We start from the raw sequence: 14,336 nt of genomic DNA on the forward strand, positions 1-14,336 counted from the left end.
AAATGCCGAAATTCCAAGACTTTTAGTAAGTTACAATACTATAAGGCGGAAAGAGTAACTCTTGTACCAGATGTTGCAGATAATAAGCTTCATGGGCAGAAGTGCTTAGATGTGACATTAATGATGTGCCATGATTATAGAAAAGAGCCATGCGAAGTGCTGACTGGATAGAGGCATCCTAAACCTCGAAAAGATATGTAGGTTTTGCACCGGCTCCGGATAGAATTCAGTCGCTTTTATTTGGTATGTGACATGTTGACAGCACTTTTTCTCCTTATATCATGTTTGGGTGCAATGTTTGGTGCATCATGCAAACCTCAGAATGTGGACAGGAAAGTAGATGAATTGTACGATGTTCCCGATCAGCTCTCCAGCCACGACGATGAACCATTTGACGTGCCTCTTTCACTTTCAGGTAAGATTAAATAAAAGTCGGACTCGGAGGCTTTGCTGTTTGTCATCCTGTGGCAGTAATGTTGTAGTTCTGGTTGGCTTTGACTCTTAGCCCAGCTTTCTATGTCTGGAAACGAAGTTCCCCCACGAATTGAGCGGTGAATTGGCCATGAAGTGCACGAGAGCACCTTCAATGTACCCCGTCAGTGCGATTCCATAATCGCCAACAGGGGAGATGCCCTTGACCTCGAACAGTTGTACCCTTCATGCACATATTGATCTCTACTTATGCTACTTACACTTTTGTATATATTCCGGGTTGGCGCATTCCATCAATCGCGGCTATATATACGCAATGGCCATCGCTAGATGCTCACAAAGGCTCCTCGTCTGGAGCCTCATTCTTGTTTGTCAAAGGAGTTTCGTGCAAGCATATTTGTTGTATACATGTACATAGTCATTGCTGTTCGCTGACGCCTCGGCCCGAATCTCGCTTGTGGGGGGAGTCATGCACGATTTTGGAGGGAGGGCAAACTGACTCGGGAGATACTCATTTAATTCTGTAAACGTATACCTGACATTTACGAAGCTGATCGTACCTTCCGTCAGTGAACAGATCGTGGCTTGTGCCATGCGATTCCAACGGTCGATCGTGGGGTAAGGTTAAAATGTGGGGCTTGCGACAAACCTTATCCTGTCTCAAGTTGATGACCATGATCTTCATTGTGTCAAGATCATCAATTTATTAATGCAATGGAAGTTTTCATGAGTGGAAGAAAGTTTCTGTTGACTTGCATGAGTTCAAATAGTACAAAGAAAATCGCAAAGATATGGGTCTTACGGATCATCTCACTCCTCCACCATGAGCATCACATCCAACGGATCAAGAGGAATTGTCGCTTACATTTGGTGGTAACAAGTAGAAATTAGCATGCCAATGTAATTATTAGACCAAGGCTCAGTCACTGTTCCTTCGTGTCGCAAGTGGTTCGCAGCAAAAATGCAACAGGGAGCGATCAACGCTGGGGCAGGAAAATGCAAAAAAACACATTTTCGACAACGACAAGATTCGAACTTGCGAGGCCGAAGCCAATAGATGTCTGAATTGAATTCAAGTCTATCTCCTTAACCACTCGGACACGTTGTCTGATGTTATGTAACCGAGAAACAAGCTAATCTCATATACCCCAATCTCACGATACACTTTTGGTGTTTTTGCCGCAACGCAACACAGGAAAGAGCGATTGAGATGGTGAACTGCGCTTCTCGACTCCCTCTTTCTTTACCCCTCGTCGTTTTCGGCAATTTCTCAAAGAGATCGCCTAATATACCAACAAGCGTTTTTCGGTGAGGCATTTTTATATCGCGTCTTCATGGCCGATACATGAACAATACTTCTCAAATAAAGGTCATTCCTTACTCTTGGAACCTTAGATTTCACGTAGATAGCAGCCATGCCTCAGAAATCGGTCTTTTTTTTATAAAGAGTCAGACCGCCTGAGTCTCTGGTAGGACTCGAGACGTCACCTTGCCATAGTCTATTGATGTTCCGTTTTATGTTCAATCTTTCATCAGTCATCGTTTCTCATCATATTTCTGAACAAAAACAATCCTGGGGCCTTCATGAATAGGGAGGGATCTCTTCCACTCCACGTAGTACATGAACGTGTAGCCGAGACCTCCATCCCAACACATAGGGAAACCTGGGAAGACCCAACATGGGGTTCAGATCAGGAACAATACAGGCACCAGAATGTGAAATTTGTAATACTCCCAAGTTCAGCGGTTCAAAAGTCCTGACATAATAACACCGTGTTTCACACCAACACCTTACGCATGCACTTTCAAGAAGGCCTCAATGTGCACGCCGATAATCCTTCGATTTTCTAAACTCAGGCATGTATTTCGGCATTGCAGATTTGTAAAACATGGGCTTGAGGTCTCTACTAGGTTATGCCCAGGGAGCAAGAAACCTTTCTGATGTTATCCCAGGGTGTAAGACTAAACTGGTCTAAAGACTTGCAAAGATATACTAAACTTACCTAAGACTTTACATCACTTAGAAAATAAAGTCCTCAGTCTTCTTACCTCGCCTTGATTGTGAACTTGTGAGGCTATGCTCAGACACCAGCATAAGCCATGAATGAGGCCAGCCAAACGTGTCCTACCCTGTGAAAGTGTGAGGCGAGCACAATGACTCAATAAAACACGGGGACATTCTTGTCACAATTATGTTGCAAATAAACATAACAATTTACTTTCATTTATGACACCACTATCAATAGATTATACTCGAACCTGGGCATAGGCCTTTGCATGTGAACTCGTGTAAGTGATGACTCTTGCTCACTCTAGTCCAATCATAGTGTGGGAAGGCATCGCCACGCTCATTCACGCATCTTCACTGCCTAGTTCACGACTCCTTTTCACATTTGTTTTCATTTTCAATGTTACTCATTCAACTGATGTTCTTGTGTGGAGTTGAGTTACAAATACCTGCCTTCACCCGCCACTATCAAAACAAGCACATGCTCGGTATAACATGGTCCTGATCCCCACGAACCATCAACATCCTCGCACCCAAACAACGAATGTTTGTTTATCTCTAGCTGCAGAACTCTCCCATTCTGATTTGCGATCTCATGTTCACAAGAAACTATTCCAAAAAGCTAATGTTCCAAGCTGATGCTCTGGGCAGATAACGGGACGACAAAAACCTCCTCGCAATATCACAAGTCAACCAACGAGAGCACAAGAAGAGAAGAAAAATGCCATACACAACCTCAGGTCATTTCATGATACTTAGCCATGCTTGGGGCCACGATATTGGAGGGTTTAGATTCACCAAAGGCATCGTCGAGTGACGAGACTCTCCACTCAGCGATAGTAACCCTGCGGCGCACGATTTCGGGTTGACGACCCCGGATGCCTTGACCGACTGGTTTCCACCACCGCCGGCTCCTGATGGTGATCTGGCCTCCAGCCTGCAGGGTACAGGTTCCGAATTTGGACCTGAGAGGCTTCGTGATAGTCTCTTGCTCTCTGATACATATCTTCATTGATCAGCCGGTTCTGGTATAAGTGATCAAGAAGGAAGAAATCTGGACGCATCTGCCGCCCCGAAAGACCGTTGCGAAAGTGCTTTGCAATATGATGCATGCGCTTCCGATAGCTAATCTCAGCATCTGCTTGGTTGTGGGAGGATGCTGTGAATGTACGGTCACAGAACCAGCAGATACACACCGTTGGGAAGATGCTGCGAAGGTGGAAGCTCGCAATGTGTGCAATCCAGCGGGATTCGTCGTTCAAGTCGAACACAACATCGCAGTACCCGAAGCCGAGGAACTCGCATGTGAGTAATGACGGAGTCACATATGGCTGCGATTCCGGTAGAGAGGCAACTGGAGGAGGTTCCGTATACACCGAAGAGGTTTGGGGAGTCGGCCTGTCAAAGCAGGAAGATATGAATGTCGAGCTGCTGGCCGTTGACATGCTGATGCTTTGAGTAGGAGTTCCATTGTTATCTCTTTCTGAGAGCATCAAACTTGGGGCATAGTAACTTGGGATCATGGCAGGGATAGTATCTCGTGTATGACGTTGTCCTCTCATCGCGTTATGCTGACTTATGAAGCCATTTATATCAGTGGCCAGGTCCCCCATTTTCACGAGGAAGACAGCGATGGTAAAAAGTATGGTCAACTGGCCTAGAAGAGTGTGGGAGCTGTTTGTGATGGAGATACACGTTTGTCAAGTTTGTGTTGAGATGCTAACACGAGTAGTGACTGGGATGGACAAACGGGAAGAGGAAGATAGGGCAATGGACGATAGGAAATGAGATGCAGTGCCTTCGATCTGTTGTGACAAGGGCGAGTAGAGGAAGAATGGACAGTGAAGAACAGAGAAAGCGGAAACTCGAGCTTCTTAACCTTAACTTAACACGCCAAGTTTGAGCGTCAGCACGAACACCCTCTCCCTCGAAGGACCGGCCCGTCGACAACCTCATATGAACCATCCATCGGTCAATGGTGCTTCCTATTCGTTATCACGCTTCAAACACATCAGCAACGTGATGAACGATAACACACTGAAATCATTGGGAATGCAGTGCAGCCGTGCATGGCTTCAGTGCATGCAGAGAACCATGTCCAAGCATGCCATTGTCACAGAATGATACACGCCTCGGGCGAAGCCGAAGATAGTCGGCATAATTGCAGGCAGAGCGACCAATTGGAGGTGAGGGCGTCTTGGTTGCCAACGACGTGGGCACCAGTGATGGGTTTACTACGCAGAGTGTGAGTGACACCGATTCATGGGTCGCTTGAAGACGGAGACAGTCAATGGCTTTATTGCCTTTGCAGTCCATGATCCTGGAAAGGGACAATGAGTGCGATGTGTATTGGCAAAACGGCCTTTGGAATAGTTATGATGCTATTTCTGGAGGAAACTGGAGCGCGGGGAAACACAAACTCCCCAAAAATTGAGGCTCAAGACAAGGTACGTAAATCAGATGGTGTCGAGGTGACTCTTAAGCTCTTTGACGTTTGGCAGGCTAAGGAGGATATACCCTTGTCCATCAGAATACCCGTCTGACAGTCTCACCCATGAGATGGCATGGGGACATCACCATATGCACAATTCTAATTACGTTGGAGATTCCGCTTCACGCAATGAAGCTGACGATGGACAGATATCGAAAATAAGCTCGGCCTCAGTCTAATATTGTATCATACATCTAGGAATTGGCGAGGAGCCCTTCATCGATTCTATCGACAGCTTAATACCCGGTTTCCATTATGAGTCAAACAACCATGATAACCGCCAATGCGACATGCCGCTCCGAGACATCTCCACGCCAAGCAGGCTGCCATACGAATATCCTATTCCAATTCCCCATACCGAACTTAATTAACCGTGAGATGAATGCAGGCAATGAACGCATGAGTTGGCATGCATTGCCGAAGCGGATATCAGCCCTATGTGGGTAGGGTAGACAAGTGTCCTGGGAGAGATGCCGAACGAGGAATGCAATGCGATGGTGGCATGGTCAAAGTTGTCTAATCATAAGCCAACGTTGATACTACTAATACAGATACACCTCGACTTATTCCCCAAGTATCGTGCCTGAGCTCAGCAGAAGCTTACGATGGATTTATGAAATTCAGCAATGCTTTGGGGAAATGGTCCTGTTATAGAATTAATCGCTCTAAACTTTTTATCTTCCTGACCAAGACCATCTCTCTTCACCAAGGTACATCGACAGGATACTTGCCATGATCGATGATCCTTATCTCGTGTAACCATACCACTTCGCTCCGGACCCTAATTAGGCGATCATTGGCCAGGGTCAGTTTATGACAATAATATTCGTAATTCATTAATATAGTAATCTATCCCTAAAGACCGACTCCTGTCAGCCAACTGTAATAGATCTCTTCAAAAGATCCTGTATAGACGCGGCGAGAGCCGCCTCTGATAGCATGTCGCGTGGTATGCGACCTTGCCGAAATGTTAGATGCAAGAGTATATATGCAAATGCCAGTAATGGACTATAGATCGTCCAGCAGCCAAGGCCGTCGTCGAGGCCTTGGCTTAATAAGATGGAAGCAAGGTAGTGCTGTCAACCTTCTTCAGGGCTACACAGCACCCTTGCCTTCAGAATCACATTGCGATATTGCAGATGCCCACCATGCTCATCGCCATGCTTTATCACTCCAGGAAAAGCAACACAACAGATCTCCCTCCCGGTCAGAGACTCTTCATCCTCACCACCCAAGTCTTCCATTGTCTCTGACTCAAACACGACCCTTTGATGTGGTAAAACCGTGGGCATGTTTACACGTAGGACGGCTTTTTGAACAGCGACAAGGCGCGCGAGCTCGATTGAGTTGTTGACAAGAACTCGTAGCCCACTATCTCGAGCCTCGGACGGTGATGTGCCACAAAGGGCGTCGAGAATACGGGTTATTCTGCTTAGGATAGCTTCTGTGACGGATGATGTTGATTCCTTGAGAGACGAGCCATCTCGTCGGAGAAGTGAAAGGGTAGAGGAGCGCCATTGGTTAATGGCTTCATCGGAATCGGCTGCAAAAGGTTAGCGATTGACCTTTATGAGTGGTGAACTACACACCGTATGAAGAAATGAGCTTTTCCAGCTGCCGAAACTGTTGTGTTTGCTCTTCTGATAGACCGACAAAGTAGGCGTCAAAGACCATCTCGACTAATATCTTTGACACAATAGACTGCAAGAGGTAAACCTTGTGTGTAGATGCAAGCTCCTCGTACATAGGCACAAGATCGTTGACCTCCGCCAACGTTGCTTCATCCAGGGCCTCCAGGTCTGCACATGTCAGTACTTCAGCGGTGCCCTCAATGAGAAGATGACTTACTTATCTTGGCCTTGCGAAAGTTCACAATAACCCAATTCTGCAATCCATTGCCTAACCTTGCCATTCCATCACCAAACACCTCATCGCATTCTTGCCCATCTGTCCTTGTGCTATTACTTACCCATTCTTTCAGACCACGCACTTGTCCCCTGAGACCTCGAATCTCGTCATCTCGCTCCTTGAGCTCTCGTCGCAGAACCTCCCAGCCCTCTCGAAGCTCTTCCCGTTCGCCTTCTCTAACCTCAACCTCAGCACGTAACAGTCGTAATTCAGTATCCGTCCGTAAGTATTGCTGGTTCAAGGCGCTATGCTTCGCTTGCCAGAACGTGGCTGTTTCGCTTTCGTTCTGGCTCAGCTTATCCAATTCGCGATGGAACTCTCGTTCCATGATGCCCATCTCCTTCTCCAGATACGCAATCCTCTCATCCTTCTCTTTCAGCGCAGCCTCAAGTTCCCGTTCCCTCTCTTTCTTCTCCCTCTTCTCTCTCCTTTCTTTGCGCTCCTTGTCACGGTCCTTTTCCTTCGTGCTCCCACTGCCTGTCACTGCGTTCTCCTTCTCTTTGAGCGGGGCACCGCCGGTGGTGTCAAGTGTCTCTTCGGGGTTCGCGTTGGCATTGGAGGCCATGGCAGCTCGGGGAGGCATAGCAGGCATGCTATTTCGATTGTTGCTCGAGGCGCCGGTACGCAAGGTATGGGCAGGTGAGGTGCCGGACCCTGGACGGCGCTTTTCAGAAGTGTTCATTGTGCTAACGAGGCGGAGCTTTTGCTACAAGGTAAGATCGGATGTATAGCCCTCCACTGCAGAGGATCGTCAGGTCGTGGGGTCCGAGGCCAGGCGGTGCTGGTTCCGCATTGTTGCTGGCATCAAGTGCTGTATAGGATCGCAATGCTCGAGATTTGCGTAAGTGTTATGTTGAAGAGATGACGTTAGGTTTGGTTCCGTATTTTGATGCCTAGAGGCGAGGGTTTGATTAGAACTCTAGGCGGCCGCCCACTGAAGGTGCGCTAATTCGGTTTGTCGCGAACCCAGTATCAGACCCCGGATCACTGATATGAAGTGAGATGAATGGGATAGTTCGAGTTTTACGATGGCACGGATTAATATAAGTTTGAAACACTAATTTACAGCAGATTCTAGGCAGTCAGTGAAAGGAGCCTCTATGTTATCTCGGAGCTTATATTTACTGCCTTGATTCGACAATGCTATGTATGTGGTCCATTACCGCTCTGTCAGCCTTTAAGCATCATGATATATGGTTGGTAATCCGTAATCAAATATCAAGATGATTCAAGCGTCAACCTAATGAAAACTCTGCTCATCTGACTATTTCTCGCTCCTGTCGCTATCCAGCTGCCTAATAAGAAATCATGTCTAGGCTTCTCAGGCCAAGACCTCCGAAGCAGTATTCGCCTCAAGATGCCCACGCAGTCTCCAGGCTTCAGGATTAGAACCCGACCTCAGCCACTACCTCATAAGCTTCGTCGTCTGTCCCCTCAATCTTCTTTGCCCCCATTCGACACAGCGTGACCTTGTCGAGGGGCATGTCCTCCAACCAGAAATAGTCATCATATGAACTGACAATGTCCCTGGCATCGAGCGTCAACTTCTCTCGTCGTCTCCCGCGACCATCTTTGACATAGATTGTATTGACCACAGTTGCGTGGAGTACCAATGGCCTGTCCTCCTTGGCCATCAGTCCAGCTTCCTGAAATGCAGCCTTGATCTGTTCACAGAACTTCTGCAGAATTCCCTCAGCATCAACGGGTGGCGCATACAGTACCGAAGTCTTCTCGGCGTTCTGAAAAGCATGTAAGCCCTTTAGAGTTATCGAAAGCCCCTCTTCAGTCGATGTCATTCCAGCCCTAGCACTTGCAAGGTACTCCTTCAACTTCAAACTCTTCAACACCTCGCTGGCCTGCTCAACGCCCTCGTCCTTGAGGCTCATAACACCGAGTGTCAGATGCATCGTGCCGGGTGGACGCACTGCAGTCGGTGGAATACCAAAGCCAGAAGGATTCGTGACTTCTGTGCGGAAGGCAGCCAAGCTTCTAGCAAGCTGCGGCCCAGCCAGGGGGATGCATACGAAATGCGTCGGAGACGCCCTGACTGGTTTCGGCGGCATGGCTGAAATATCGAATTTGTCTTTCCAGGATAGTTTCTATCAGTCTCAGCGACAGTGTACAAGTGCAACTGCGAGTAGATGATATGTGACAGTATGTCTATGACTTGACTTGTCCTAGGTGAGGTTAGCAAGTGAAACGACAAGCATGTATCGTGGGACTCGGCTGGCTGAATTGATGATTCAAAAGTCAAGCATACCCTGCAGTTCTAAAGGTTGTAAAATGACTAACACGCCGTGTGCAACGTATCTGACGTTGGTCTGTCACACCGCGATGATGTCAGGTGTTCGTATCAACTGAGTTTCTATCCGTAGATCGAAGTAACCCAAGCTGTATCAAAATTACCCCACCAATGTCAGAGCTCTCAGAGTCAGAGATGCAGTCAATCAGTCACATATCAACTAATCGATAAGTGGTTTCAACAACAATAGACAAAGAAGAAAAGTGAAGATAGATCTCGCTGAATGGCAGGCTTTGGCCAATTCGTCAGAGAACCAAGTAGCGTTACGAGCAGAGTTCCTTTTGCTCCAATCCCAAGCATATTGTCAAATCTATCTACAAAGTCTGCTTCTGCTCTCAACAATTCGTGTCAAAAAGGCTGTTCAATTCAAAGAGGGGTGGAAAGACACTCGATGCCATTCCGCACTACCTCGTAACGCCTCCAACATGTTTGACATTGACCTGACGGGCCGTCCTCTAAGCCTCAAGCCATTTCAAGGCCTGGGGTATCTGCTTCGATGAATCCGGCCATTTCCTTTTCTGAATGTACCCAACACAACAAGTATTTGTTGAACCGAAAATGCTCCTATTGAGGTTCCGTGACGAGAGCCAAGTGGCAAGTCGCGACTGCAAAAGACTGCCTCCATTTGATCGTGAACGCGACACCTCGTAGGCTTTATGATGATGGGAATAAATGCGTTATTCCCTTGAATCATAGTACTGCCTCAAAAGTTTCTCGACCTCGGCGTAATCCGTTTTAACAGCTTCGAAAGCGTCTTTGATGTGCTTTAGACAAACCTCCGAGTCATCTTCAGGGGAGCCGTCGAGCTTTTCGTGTTTGCCATAACGCTGGATCTTTTCGCAGCCATCCCTGATTTTGATGAGTCCCAGAGTCGCTGATGAGCCCTTGAGGAAATGTCCAAGAGACGAGAGCTTATCAAGATCTTCCTCTTCCCTAAGTGATGTCGAAACAAGGTCAGAAATTAGCCAGTATTCCCAACCATGCATGCAGCGTTTTATGTTCTCAACTCACAATGCCTCCTTTATCTGGTCAAAAGTCTCTTCTGCTTGCTCGAAGAAGCCAAATACAATAGAAGAGCTGAATTCACAATCGCCTGGCTCATCCATTTCAAGGATCTGCTCGAAAGTGATCATATCGATGTTGTCACCGAAATCGACATCGTCACTCTGGGGTTGGGGTTGTTAGCGATTGTACTCGACTCGCAGTCAGGATCAAGCCCACCTTCTCCTCGGTTGGCGACATTTCGGCTGTAGTGTTCGTTTATATTCCTTGGACAAACGTATTAGGTAGGTGTGGTGAATCGAGACAGTGCTGAGAAGCTCCGGGGTCGTAGTAGCGTGGGTCCGCGGAGAAGAATGATCGGAGAGGAGAAATGATAGAACCTAGGTAGCCTCGGGGTTAGAAACTCTGGCACATGAGAGATCAAACAAGCGAGCGCGAAACAAATAAAGACAAGGATTCAACAGCTAGAGCCACTTGGACTTGGGGACTTGGGCTTGAGCTTGAACAAGGAGAGGAAAGATTTTGAAGGTTGGAGGTGATACCGCGGGAGCGGAATGGAACAAGATGTGAGTGGCTGGCAAGGGGTCTCAGATCAAGCGAAGCCATGGCGCCCGAGTGACGCTTGGTTTCTGTCAGGGCGGTAGAAGTAGCTGGAGAAGGGTGGCCGTTGCGCTATTCCAAGGGTTTGCTTGTACCTGAGGTTGGGGGTCCTTTTTTTTTTTTTTTGAGTTCGCGGGAGCTGCAGCTATCCTGGGGTATGACGATATACAAGACAGGAGCTAGATATCGACACCTTTAGACAGAGGAACAGCAAGAGCAAGAAGAGGGCAGAAACGAGAAAGAAGAACACAAGGAAGAGTAGAGTCAAAATAAGGACCTGAGAGATATGGCTTGTGCTTGGTAGAAGGCGGCGGTTAACAAGTGTGTGATGTCGGGTGCTGGTATGTGGGCAGTTAACTCATAAGTGAGGGGCTAGCGATGGAGAGGGAGGGTCCATTTGCATTCGAAATCAACCATCCCATCCACCCATTCATTCATGGATACCTTAGTAGGTAAGGTAGTCAAGTCAGGTAAGGCAAGGTACCTCAGGGCTCAGGTAGCCATATTCAAAGCCATTATCCTCGGACGAGCCATCGCGGGTGGGGTTGAGTCGCTCTAGCAGATGCAGGGCGTCAAAACCGACTGGACTGTGATGTGCTATGGCCAACCATTCGAGGAGACAGAGACGGGACAGTGAATGAGTGGGGGATGGTGTTGTGTTTAGTGCGGAAAAACCACATTTTTTCAGGCGACCGGTCGAATACCAGGTAGACCAGAGACATTCATGTCCATATTGGGGAGGGTAAAGAAATGCAAAGGCGGGTGTGAATGAGAGAACATGAGAGAAGGAACTCAAGGGTATCGGAAAAGACAGAATATGCATATCTTGGCTTCTGCTAGGAAGGAGAGATATGCGATGTGATGCGATCCATGATGCAATGTGCTTGAGGTTTCCTTACCTGGGTAGATCTAATCAAAGTGGGACGTAGGTGGACAGTCGATTCTTTGGTACACAGAGAGATACTGAATAAGGGTGTTTGTCAAGGGAAAAGATTATCAACCTATTCCAATCTCGAGCCGTGCCCTTGCGTACGGGCAAATATCGACTTGACACTGACTGACTGACTGACTGACTGTGAATGTGTGAGTGAGTGACTGACCCAGCGACTTGGAGGTGCTGTTCTGCGGGAGATCCCGAAGCGGGCTGCTCTGGTACGACTGACGACAGTGGCTGGATATAGCGTCACAGGTCTGAGGCACGACCAGGGAGTAGAATTCGGGGGTGGAGGGGCATGGGCATATACAAAAAGGGGAGAGAAGCCGTTGAGGTTTTTCGTACCCTAAAGGAATAGATGCGAATGGAGATAGCTTAGGTCGATAGGTAGAGAGGAAGAGAGAGACAGGGCGGAGAGAGAGAGAGAAAGAGGAGAGTTCCAAGGTTTGTAAATGGAATTGGATCTTTTGGTGGCTGCTGTAGGTAGGTCCCTAGGCATTTTCTTGAGGTGACTTCGAATGGAAGAAGGGGCCCTGCCGATTACGTCGGTGCTCACTGTTTTGTACAAGAGTCCACCAAAAGAGACAAGAGAAGAGCGCAAAAAATCGGGGAGACGACACCAAAATGCACCAACAGAACCCATCTGTTGCATCATTTGGTTCCATTCCGTCGAGAAGCAGAAGGCCTAGATTCCACAGCTTCCATTGGGGGAGACACCAATCCAAAAGCCGTAAATGATCGTCCATCTTCTTGTGTCTTTCTGTTGGCCTTGGTCTTTTTTTCCTTTCTTTTTGACGTCTACCAAAATCGTGTCAGTGCCATCCATGACCATGCTCGTGCGCTCCCGCGCGATAGCTTAATACCAGAAGTATTCCTCAACATCGCTGACTCTGCACCAGATCGATGTCACCGCTGATTAGGTCCTTAACAGACCATCCCTTCCAACTATTTAGGAAGCTCATCGTCTTTTTTCGTTCTGGTTCTCCGGGACTCTCAACCGTGTCCGCCTAGCGTGGAAATAGTCCGCTAATCCATAACGACAACAGACAGACAAGCACCACCAACCGGGATACCAAAAGTATAGTACAGTACAAATGCCACCATGATCTTCGGCCTGTATCCGGAGTTCTATTCTTGACAGGCATTGTTTCATGATCTCCTCCTCCAGATGCTGACATACAGATAACGCGCAGTGTACAGCGTACACAAGGCTCCAGCGTCTCATGATATCCAGCACACCGGTCATAACCCGGCGCATGGCTAAATACGCAAATCCCCAGCTAGCTATGACATGTCCCCGGGACCCGGGAAGTCGTCACCCGGAGCTGAAGCAATTCACTCTCTCGCGCTCCTCCACTTGCTGCTGGCTCTATTACTTGTACGGATAGTGTGTTATGCAGTGGATCACCCAAGCCCTCTCGGCCGAGACAAACACAACAGGACGCCGCTTATGCCTCGTCTCTCGAGCTCACTGCTTTGATGCTATACTTGCAAGATACAAACTGCAAGATACCCAGGCGCAACGTCCCGAGACAAGACGCAACGTTCACCGAGTCACCGGTCCACACTCTCAACTCTTGGTATTTCTCAGACAGGAGACGATCGGCATCTCGGCCGTAGGGCACGGGAGCTTCTCTCAGAAGATTCCAAGTCTTGGGAACCAAAGCTCCCCAGCACTCACAAGCTTAGGATGACATGCACGCCGTCTTATGCCCGCAGGCCCACCTGGTTGAATTCGACTCGAGAAGTTGGGCCCGTTCAATGAAACGAAACCCCACACTGATTGCACCCTTGATGTTGAAGCTGTTCTTTGTCTCTCACACCAGCCACCGCAATCAAGACTTTGGTGCGGCATTTTCTCCGTCGCAGACCAACTGCATCTGTGATGCTGTATACCTGTGGCTTGCGTTGCTTTCGCTTCCACTGACATTGGGCCCTGCAGGGTCCGTTGATCAATCTCATTAAGCACCCCTCACTGACGTTTCCGCCAGGCCCCTCGTGCACGGTTACGCTTGAATGCTTGATGGCGGGGTTTGACCACCGGCGGCTGAACAGATGCTTCTTTTACTTGATTATTCCCTTCTCTGAGATGGCATGATCAAGCTGCTCAAAGTCACGAGATGTATAAAACTTGGTCTTTTAGACTTTGAACTTGGACTCAAGTCCACTTAAAAAGCCTTACGGAGGGGCAGGCTGCTTGACAACACAACAACTCCCACTACGACTCAGCATCTTATCAAGCCATCCATGTCTTGAGACTTTGATATTGTGTACCCACCATATTGGACCTCACCGCAAACTGTCACAGAAGAGCTTCTAATGCACGACCGACCCAGATCTGTAGCTGCACATGGCATCGACGAGCGGCATAATCGGCATGTCTTGTTGCACATATCGACATCAGAGTCGAACCACCAATGACCCAATTCCCGGGAAGTTCGTAGCACAGCTAAGCCCTTTACCTCAGACTATCATGCACAAGAGTCATGAACCGCACCTGGAAGGCCTCGACGGGTGATCATCTCGCATTTGACTCAAAGCTGTAAGACCCTTTTATCAATCACACGCGGAAAAAGTTTCATTCGAGGCCTGCAATGCACCCTCCTGCGATGTGATAAGTCGTCGACCCCGCAAACCGGTTTTGACTCACTCTTCTCAG

General features: G+C 48.1%; 4 protein-coding genes and 1 non-coding gene across 5 annotated transcripts; all 5 read right to left on the minus strand.

The window, feature by feature from the left end:
- Positions 1-1,447: 1,447 nt before the first annotated feature.
- On the minus strand, positions 1,448-1,540 carry tRNA. The gene is given in 2 exon segments: positions 1,448-1,491; positions 1,504-1,540. It is a non-coding gene; the product is annotated as a tRNA-Ser (tRNA).
- Positions 1,541-3,270: 1,730 nt separating this feature from the next.
- FPRO_13001 (uncharacterized protein) lies at positions 3,271-4,002 on the minus strand (the record flags this gene model as incomplete). Its single annotated transcript, XM_031223579.1, has 1 exon — positions 3,271-4,002. The coding sequence occupies one exon, from the start codon at positions 4,000-4,002 to the stop codon at positions 3,271-3,273; it is 732 nt and encodes a 243-aa protein (XP_031088924.1).
- A 2,008-nt stretch (positions 4,003-6,010) lies between these two features.
- FPRO_13002 (uncharacterized protein) lies at positions 6,011-7,521 on the minus strand (the record flags this gene model as incomplete). Its single annotated transcript, XM_031223580.1, has 3 exons — positions 6,011-6,474; positions 6,521-6,730; positions 6,780-7,521. The coding sequence occupies 3 exons, from the start codon at positions 7,519-7,521 to the stop codon at positions 6,011-6,013; spliced, it is 1,416 nt and encodes a 471-aa protein (XP_031088925.1).
- A 703-nt stretch (positions 7,522-8,224) lies between these two features.
- Positions 8,225-8,902, minus strand: FPRO_13003 (uncharacterized protein; the record flags this gene model as incomplete). Its single annotated transcript, XM_031223582.1, has 1 exon — positions 8,225-8,902. The coding sequence occupies one exon, from the start codon at positions 8,900-8,902 to the stop codon at positions 8,225-8,227; it is 678 nt and encodes a 225-aa protein (XP_031088926.1).
- A 916-nt stretch (positions 8,903-9,818) lies between these two features.
- Positions 9,819-10,383, minus strand: FPRO_13004 (uncharacterized protein; the record flags this gene model as incomplete). Its single annotated transcript, XM_031223583.1, has 3 exons — positions 9,819-10,074; positions 10,153-10,307; positions 10,363-10,383. The coding sequence occupies 3 exons, from the start codon at positions 10,381-10,383 to the stop codon at positions 9,819-9,821; spliced, it is 432 nt and encodes a 143-aa protein (XP_031088927.1).
- Between the last annotated feature and the right edge of the window lie 3,953 nt (positions 10,384-14,336).

This window comes from Fusarium proliferatum, assembly GCF_900067095.1.
Source record: "Fusarium proliferatum ET1 genome assembly, contig: FPRO_scaffold013, whole genome shotgun sequence".
Classification (NCBI taxonomy): Eukaryota; Fungi; Ascomycota; class Sordariomycetes; order Hypocreales; family Nectriaceae; genus Fusarium; species Fusarium proliferatum.